The following is a 10165-nucleotide window of genomic DNA, read 5'->3' as shown; positions in this document are numbered from 1 at the left end:
ATGCAGGGTCGCACATCCCCCTCCGCCCTTCTGGACCAGTAGTGGGAGCAGCGGTAGGAAATACTGGTCAAGCCACCAGATGAGCAGCACATAGTGGCAGTCTTGGTCCCAGTCCCTCCCTCACCACAGGGGACATTGATCTGCCCCCTCCCATGCCCCTTCCATTCCCCCTCCCCTTCCACCACTTACCAGCTGTGTTGACTGTCGAAAAGACAAAGCCCACATTGGAACATCGAAATGGGATGTCAATTTATAAGCGTCGTAAGTCACAGTAGTCACAACTCAAAAAGTCGTAAGTTGAGGACTGCCTCTAACTTGACTGAAGCCCACTGTGTGTACTAATGCTGGCATAAAATTCTCTGGATCATAGGAAAGTAGGGCTAAAAGGACCTCACAAGGTCATTTAGTTGAGTCCCCACCAAGGCATGATTGTTCCTGACTAGCATCTGTCGAACCTGATCTTGAAAGTTTCCAAGAATGGAGATTCCACTATTTCTCTAAATGGCCTGCTTGACCATCCTCATAATCAGAAAGTTCCTCCTCATCTCCACCTTAAATTTCTTCTGCTGAAGCTTGAGGCTATTGATCCTAGTCCTGTCCCATATAACCACAGAGAAAACAGCCCATCTCCATCCTCTCTAATCACCCTTCAGTTATTTGAAGACTTGTCTTTTGCTCTCAGTCCAGTAGAAGAATTTGTTGCACCTCTATATGATCAAACACCATGTTGACAGTCAGCTGCAGGGCTGTGGCTGTGTGGAAGTTTGCATCAGCCAAGAAACAAATATACAATAAAAGACAGTATAGTTTTTTTTTTTCCATCAGTAGACTTCAAAGCAGTTCTTAAAAGGCAAGTATCATTATCCCCACTTTGCATGGGGAAACTAAGGTGCAAGGAAGTTGTGATTTGCCCAGTCTGCAACAGAAATGGGAACTGATTTTAAATTAATTGAGATTATTTAGAATGATCAGTTGCAAAACAAAGTATTTCACCTAGTGACCCTGCATCAAGCCCAACAGCATTTTGAGGTGTTGAGTTCCCAAAAATGCATACGGTAGGATTAACTACCTTGCAAAAAGGAAATGTTATTGAATCATAAAAAGAATAATGGAAATCATTTCACCTCTTACTCCCAAAATTCCCTCCCCTCTTATAATATGGGAACAGAAGAACACTTATTTAGAATCAATAAATGGAATACATTCATTATACCATGATTAAAAATGTAAAGAATTAATTTCCACGTGTCTTGTCTGGACGAACAAGGTATTTTTTACAGTGGTACAACTTCCCTTTTGTTACAGCCTTCTTTGACAGCTGTCCTGGAACAGAAAGGCTCACAAATTTTACTAGTGTAGACTCATCCAGGTCGTAACAACAGATACTGTAATTAGATTTAGATTCTTTCTTCTTTGTAAAGTGCTTTGAGATCTATTGATAAATAATGCTAGTGGTGATAAGAACTAGGCTGGGGCAGTGTTAGAAGCTGAAACATTGACTGTAGTGGAAATCAAATGTCACATTTCATGGAATAAAATTACAGATCGTGTGAATGTCAGGAAGAACGTTTTTCTCTGTACAGCCTTGTAACGTTGAGTTCATGATGCTTTCCCTAAAGCATTGTTAAGCAATGATCACTCTCCTAAGCAGAACACTGCAGGAACAGGCCAGTAATGTTATCTGTTATGAAAATGTATATATCACAGTCCCAGCTATTAGAGAGCACTATATTACTTCACTCTGTTTACTGTTTGGGCTTTATGAGACAGGTTGTTCTATTTTACAATAGCAAGACATTTAGTTGTATTTTTAGGTTCTGGATCCCTCAGGGCAAAATTTGATCTATCAGAAGGACCCAGTAAACCAGCAACTCTTGCAGTGCAATTCATTAGTGAAGGAAACACCCTTTCAGGAGTAGACGTAGAGCTAGCAGGCACTGGCTATCGGCTTTCCCTACTTAAGAAGAGATTTGCCACTGGTAAGTAAGAAACTGAGATGTTTATATATTTGAACTAACATGAATTTACAAAATTATTCTTGCTTATTTTTATATAGTGTCTAATCTGGAAAAAAAAAAGCTTGCAATATTTCTAGGATGTACGATAAAATGGTTATTTGTACAGAACAGCTGAACAAAAACCCTGTTTGCAGCAAAACATTGACAGACTTCCTTTTATCTGCTATTTTGAGTTCTTGTTTTACTGTAAAATAGAGTTACTCTGAACATTGTAACTGCAGAAATTTGTTTTTTTTTTTCAGGACGGTATATGGCTGATTGCTGATGAATCTGAAAAATCAGTAAATCAAAAGAGCAGCTGAAGCTCACTCCTCTCTCTACCTTTGAAACACTATTTTAACATGCATTTTTTTTAAACATTGACCTACTTTGGGGCTGACTACAAAAGTAAAAAAATGCACTTTTTTTGAAGAAGTCATTTTGGAAAAAAATATATTTATAATAGCACTGAAGTGAACTTCAACACTGTAAATGATCAACTGCAATATTTGGGAAACTTGTTTATTCAAATTTAAGTAAATTTATATAGACTAAGTCAAAATAGTAATCATTAGATGTATTGAAAGTGTATGAAATTGTATGTTGTTATAAACATTACACCTGAAAATGTAGGAGAGCAAGCACAGAATATTTTAGCTTTCCATAATATTATTCATAGGTAATATCAGTTTTCTTAATTGCCAAGGTTCAAATTAAACAAAGGTAACAACAACAACAGATAATTCTGTCCGCCCACTCATACCATATTCATGTGCCATAAAATCAGTTAAGAGTTAGAGACGTAAATAAAACGTATTCTTTGATTCCCATGTACCACATTTTAATAAAGTATAAGTTGTTTTATATAAGATTTACTTTTTTCTAAGTGCAATGTGTTAAAAATTGCAAAAGACAGAAGAGATATTTACTTCTGCAATTAGCAAACTTTATGGGAGTTGTGATAGTTTGAATTAATGCTGTAGATTAATTTATTTTTGTATGGATTGCATAACATTTGTGCCTTTTTTTTAAACTGTGCCTGTCCAATTTGTTCTTTAATGTGCCTCACTTCCTTTTTCAAAGTCTGGCTCTTCCCTACTGAAAATGTGTCATATTTGTGTAATGCATACAACTTTATAAAATTCTTTGACTGGGATTTAGAAGGGAAATTTAGAAAAACTGGAGATCGCTTTATAAGATGGTTTCAAATACTGGATTACTTCCTCATGGGGTAATTGCAATAAATGCAGCCAGTGTAAAGGGAAATGCATAGTGCAGGACTTTGATATATTGATAGAGAACTTCAGTATCAAAGTTTCAGCTTTTAATATCACCAAAGATGTGTGAATTCTGAAGGTACATTGAAGAATGATTAAAACAGAATATTTTTTAATGTAGCATTTCACTACATTCTGACTGCTAAGTCTTTGGAGATTTCAAGTGCTTTTTGATTCGTGTGACATGAATGTAATGTAGTACTTTATGACGAATAGCATTTTGGAAAGGTATATTTTTTGCCAGCAGGAAGGCAGTGTACAACCAGCATATTACTAATTTTAAAACTGATTTTAAAATACCAGTTAGTAGTATTTCCTTTTCCTTAATTTTTTTGCTACATCCTAAACGTATGGAAATGATCTGAAGCAACACATTGGTAACATTACTTAAAGCAAGTTATTAATTAAAAAACTGTTATATATTATGCCGTTTGTTAGACATGTCCTTGTTAAATACAGAAATAAAATATTTTGGGGCAGAATAATAATAAGCAGGATGGGAATTTTATAATGATTCTAAATACCAGGGTCTATTCATAATATACATTGGAAGCAATAGTAAGTTGTGTGTGAAATAATTCATGTAAAACCACTAATGACTGGACTATTAAGCTTTTCAGCGAATGAATGACTCAGACGCATATAAATTCTAATGCACACTATATCGTTTTAGAGACAAGATTTCCTTTATTAAGCAGTGTACAGTACAGTATGTGTTTTATATGTACTTGTAACAATCTGATTAGATTTGACTGGAGCAGTGCTTATGGCTCTTAATTTGCTAAAATGTTAATCTTCACTGAATTATGACAATAACTAGTATTTCTAACTCGTGTTGTAATTGGCATTTTAAAATGATACACAGCCTTTTACTGGAATCTTAATTGTAATCTGCTTTGCAATCAAACAGTGTGTTTAACCTGACAGTTAATATTTTATTATTGCAATCCAAAACTATTTTACTTTGTTTTTAATCAAGTATTGCTTAAATTTCTAAATTAATGAAGTAGTTGAATTTCAGCACATTTAAACTAGCTTTCATACCAGGTGATCAAACATACATTTGTAATGGGTGCAGGTTACAATTTTGAAGCCATACAAGTTTATATGTTCTTTACAAAAAAGTCCATAAAAAGTGTTAAAAAAATCATTTAGATATCTGATGAGAAATATATGTAGCAAGCTGGTTCTTGCTTGTGTATACAGTGATATCCTTTGTAGCTGCCTCCTATTGAAAAAAATGAATTTGTAAACACAACTCTAAAGGAGATCAGTTTTTATGGATTGTTACAACTTCAGATTGTAAATTAGAATAATACAGTTTATCTTACCAAAATTGTAAATACTTTTGATTTTCATCAAATGTAAATTTTACAGAAATGTTGCACCCATAATAAACATGTAATATATAATTTACAAGTTGATTTATACGTGTATACTTTTATTGACGGTGCCCTAAAACTTCCAACCAATGAAAGAATTACTTGTTTACAGATAATATCAACTACGTTCAGCAGTTAGCTCAGTATTCAAAAGCATTGGTAAATCTCTACTGTCTCCAACTGAACTGCTGTATAGGCAAAACAAAAATCACAAAACTGGGGGCATGAATGGAAAATAGAATTCTACAAAGGCTAGAATCTTGTGCTGTCTTATAGATATTAGCAATTTTGGCTAGCCTATTCCTAGTAATGACTGTTAGCAAAATGATCAAATTCAAGTTGATTTTAAAATGTATATCTGAATTGGTTTCAGGCCTCTTTTCTAATAGACATCTAAATTAGATGCCTTATTTGCTCCGGACAGCTAAACATTACGCCAGACAGGTGGCACTACTCCAGGTGAGCTGCCCTGTAACCCAGAAGTAAGGTAACCACAGCCATGAGGCACCACTGGCAGGCCAATCAGCTTAGGGATAAGCTAATTGACCCTGTAATTCAGTTGTGCTAATCAGTCTACCAGCATGCTGCAGGAACACAACTAAACTGCTTCCAGTTTAGGAGGCAGGCTGTCTGGAGCAACACAGCTTGAGGGCATTGCGTTCTCACTTAGTGAATTTGCTATGTAGACCTGGCTGGAGACTTGAGGATCACCAATCTTTAGGATTTCTTAGTATGAGCTGGTGAGGGTGGTATACAAGAGGAGGGATACAAGACACTAGTCTGTCTATTTTTTCCTTTCTATGAATTCATGGTATCAGGCATCTACTAAGCATTTAAAATCAATTGAGATACCCCTCTCCCCTAAACACACTTCAAATTAGCCCACATAAAAGCTGGCAAAGAAGACAAGAAAATATTTAATGTTTTCCATAAAGACTTCTGTAAATGTCCTTACTAGATTTACAAAACTAAGTTTTTTCATATAATTTAATTTTTTACATACACATAAAGAAACAGATAAGGAAACATTTAGTTTTCACTTGTAACACAACATAAGCCTAAACCCTCCAGCAGTTAGCATTTTGGACTGGTAAAATTTGGGGGTGCAGAAAAAAGAACGGTTAAGGGAATTGTATATTGATTTACTCCAAACTCATAATACATCCTGCAAATGCAGGAGGGAATCCAGGAAGGAGTGTCTGCTCTGTGAACATTCCTCCCAAACTCTGAGTAGTGTGAAAAAACGTGTTCCCTGACACAGACTTTTCCATTATCTTCATTCAGTTTGTCTCCATTAGCTGCAAATGCAGACAAACTGAATGAAAATCTCTGTAGCAAGCAACACACTTTGTTCCAACCATTCAGCATACCTTCAACTCTGCAAATATTGCTTTTCACAATTTAGAAATCTCAAATGATCATGTTTCAAATGACCATGTTGCTAGAATATGCTCTGCTATAATATGTTCATCCTACAAGCTGTTACAGTTCAGCTTTCATTTTGCCCAGGATATCTGTACGCATGTGAACAGTTACCAAATATTGGCCTGGTATAGACATTACACTTTTACCAGCATACGTGATCAGAAACCAGTCTACACCCATAACAGAAGTTCATCACACAAACTGGTTTAAAAATGGCAAAACCTGGTCTAAGATTTGCCTCTCCCCACACCAAACTGTGACTGTGTGTTCTGTTTGCTACCAATCTAAACCAAGCTGCTTACCGAAAACCATGTAACTTAGATCAGTTCCACCTTGGGCTTTTTCAATGTCTGTACCTATTGACTGCAAGTCTTCACTCCCTACTGACTTATTTTAATTTGATCATTTGTTCATGACCTGAGATAATCATCCTGTTAGCTATTCTCACAAAGAGCATGGAAATAAGGCATATGGGGTATATTTTTCTCCCTTTAAAAACACAGGAGTTTGTTTCATTTAATACACAGAGTTGTGGTGACCTCCAGTCCCATTACCATTGGTTCCCATGCAATATCAATTATCCTTAGCCACAAATTAAAAATGGTTTCACATAAATTCAGATGTGTCAAAAAGTAATAGCACTCTTTTCTTCCCCCGGTGTTGGCTCACTGTTGAACACATTACTACAATAATCAGTATTTCTGTCACAATGGAAAGTCAGACACCAAGGACCTGGTCTGAGTGTCATTCAGATGTAAATCAGGCGTAACTGAAATATGTAGCATGTGAGTGAGATCAGAATCCAGACCATTCTGTCCTTGTCATTTTAAATGAACAAACTGCACTTAATACTACTGCAACTACAAGAAACTGGTTTCATGCTGTTCCAACAGGTTTTGCCCTGAAAAGCAAGCTGTTTTATATATTAGATAACAGTACACTTGAACAATTACACTAATGCTAAATATTTTAGATCTTGGCAAACCTTGTAGAACATTTGAAGGCTATATAAGACATTTCAGTTTATCTACTGGAACACTGTCGGGTTTAAGAAACCAGGTGTGTCTATTCACTAATTAACCAGAAAAGCCAGGTATCATGCCAACCATGCCATTAAAAAGTATGCCTGTTTCAGAAAAGTTAATATATGCATTTGAGCATTTATGATACTATTATTCTTGGAAATGTTACATAATGGGATTCTGTTTCAATCATCACTATTTATTTTTTAGATACATCAGGAATTCCTTCAGGGCAGACTGTATCAAGAAACATTTCAAGCTATTTGCTGCTTAAATCTCATGTTAAATTGCAAGTAGTGTTCTGGATCAAATTGATAAGCTAGTCTCTTGATTAAAAACATAAGTTTTACCTTGAACTCTGTATAGTATTGTACTATGTGTGTTTACTCTTATATTGTATATTACCTGTCTCCTTGATGTGCAATCTTATTTTCCCTTAGTAAATTTAATTCAATACCTCTGAAAGCTATAGGAATCCATATTTACATAAAACTACTGGATTAAAAGCAATACACTTTTAGAAACCAAATGTCCTTATGAGGGTTGCTTCCACCCCTATTACCTTATTATTAAGTTGAACAACAGAGCAGATTAGTGTTTCTTCGTCTTAGTTTTTGAATGCCAACATTTTCTTTGTTTATTTCCTCTTCATTTTCATGTCTTTTTGCTCAATTTTGTTGCTTACCATAATCCTAGCCTATTTTGCACGTAACATTAACATTAACATTGGACATCTCTTGTTTATCCTTCTATATAATCTCATTTTCTTAACACCTTTTTCTTTTTAATATTCTCTATTTCCTCTTGTTTTATATCTTACCAATTAAATGACTAATGGTCTTTTCAACTCCTGACAGGCCATCTTTTTTTAAGTCACCTTCTGAACAGGATTTTCATTTCCCAAATGCTACAGTGAGAAAACCTTACTGCTGGAGGAGCTTTCATCTGAATGGGCAGTGGTGATGAGTTTCAGACCTCAAATTCTTGCTGGCAGTCATAGACTTATAGAGTATTTCTGTCCGTTCCATTTTGAATATAGAGAAGGAAGGAGGTCTTCAGACAAGCAGCATTTCTTCAGCTCTTTCTCTGGCTTTTCATAGTTTCTAGGGTTGGAAGGGACCTGAGCAGATCATCTAGTCCGACCCCCTGCCATGGCAGGAAAGAATACTGGGGTCACATGACCCCAGCAAGATGTTCATCTAACCTCCTCTTAAACACCCCCAGGGTAGGAGCCTGCACCACTTCTCTTGGAAGTTGGTTCCAGATCCTAGCCGCCCTGACTGTGAAGTAGCACCTCCTGATATCTAACCTAAACCTACCCTCTGCCAGCTTGTGACCGTTATTCCTGGTCACTCCTGGCAGTGCTTGGGGGAACAGGGACTCCCTCAATGCCTGCTGATCCCCCCTGACTAGTTTATAACAGGCCACAAGATCATCTCATCCCACCAACTTGCTCTGGGTCCTTTAAAAGACCCTCCTTATCATACATACTTTTAATGATCAGGATTCCATTATCTTTCAGTTGGTGCAGTCCATCCCTGTTCTCTCGCCCTCTGGCTGTTGGTATCAATCATCAAGCAAGACATGTCTTTCAAACAATAGTGACAAAAGGTGCCAAAAGAACCAGCTGCTTGCTAATTTCACAACTAAAACCCTGCAGAGGTGATCTTAAGACCACAGTTGCAAAACAAATCCCACCTGTTCTACCTCCTTTAAGACCAGACCAGTCGATCCCAGTGCCAGCCACTCTTCTCTTAAAATCTCTTTTCCATGACGTGGTTCATTCAGCCTGATTGTTGTTTTCTTAGCCTTGCTACTGCACAGCCCTTTTCCAGCTTGTTACCCTCCTGTTTTACTAGGGAGTCTCAGTCAGTGTCCTGCAAGATCCTTTTAAGAACACCAAGCAACATTAGCACTGTTAGGTGTGCAAACACTGGCACCTGGTTCACAAGATATAAACCCCAGTATTTCAAATAGGAATTCACAGTGTCAAAAACATTTATTTATTAATTTATTAAATTTATAATGCTACCCTTCCCAACAAAGACATTGGTGGCTTATAGTAAGAGAACTGAATAACTTACAGCACAGAAGAATGACAAGAGAAGAAAACAACCTACAAGGAAACTAGAATATAAACATAAACCAATCTCAGCCTAGCTTCATTAGCTAAACACCTGTCCAACTAAGGAGGTCTTGCAGTGCTTCCAAAAATATCCAGGCTCAGGCTCTGCCAATTATGGTCTGAGTTCTCTGCAACATGAGAATTGCTCTATTTTTCTGAAATCAAGAAATGAGTGAAAGCTAAGACCTGGCATTTTCCAACAGACAGTCTAAAAAGGCTGAGAAACAAAGCATTAGACACTAATAACTGATTTGCTGTTTGTCATGACACATGAAGTTAACTATCCTTTCTAAGAAGATTAACAGTATTTCACAACTCTCAGATATTATAGGGGGTTGCTGCCACTTCAAGAATGGCAGCAGCATTGAGGCAGCTGGATCCTCTGGTGTAGATGCAAATCTGCCAGCAGAAGGAATTTTTCTGCCTCCAAGAGCTGTCCCTGTGAACAACAGACCCTCTGCTGGGAGAGCTGTTTCAGCTACGCTGTGATCAAACCCGCTGCTAAAACAGCTTTACCAGCAGAACTTTAATGCAGCAAAGCCAGAAAGTGGATACATTTCATACGTCCTGCAAAGGATTGTGGATATCTGTATAATGTTGGTGGAACATATTGCCATGCAGAGATCTGAATTCTGGCCGATGCTCCTAGGCCAAAGAAACAGTCTCCAGATGCTGAACATATTATTACTCTGTAACAGCCTTTGTGACTAATTCAAAGCAGTCAGTACAGAGCTTTGGAAGTAGAGGTGCCATAAGGAAAGAAGCAGAAGGTTCCAAAGTCTGCCCACAGTAAAGAAAATGGAGAATTTTATGCATCTGAGACAACTATCTTACCGTCAAATAATAAATATTTGGCATTTTCAAAGAACAAAGTCCAGACTGGTTTCTTAGAATCTACTAAGAAAGTAATAATTAGAAGTAGAGCTTTGCCTAAGAA

General features: G+C 36.8%; 1 protein-coding gene across 2 annotated transcripts in view; it reads left to right on the top strand.

Annotated features, from left to right (window-relative positions):
* Window positions 1-4698, top strand: part of FCHO2 (FCH domain only 2) — a 126402-nt gene extending 121704 nt beyond the window's left edge. For both annotated transcript variants that reach the window (XM_019532269.1, XM_019532268.1), the window contains 2 exons: window positions 1815-1979; window positions 2261-4698. In XM_019532269.1, the coding sequence (XP_019387814.1) occupies window positions 1815-1979; window positions 2261-2283 (188 nt within the window). In that variant the 3' untranslated portion in view covers window positions 2284-4698. The remainder of the gene's footprint in view (window positions 1-1814; window positions 1980-2260) is intronic.
* The last annotated feature ends 5467 nt before the right edge of the window (window positions 4699-10165 follow it).

Source organism: Crocodylus porosus, unplaced genomic scaffold, assembly GCF_001723895.1.
Source record: "Crocodylus porosus isolate Cpor-Errol unplaced genomic scaffold, CroPor_comp1, whole genome shotgun sequence".
NCBI lineage: Eukaryota > Metazoa > Chordata > Crocodylia > Crocodylidae > Crocodylus > Crocodylus porosus.
Note: the sequence above shows the minus strand (reverse complement) of the source record. Positions and strands in the feature narration are given on the sequence as shown.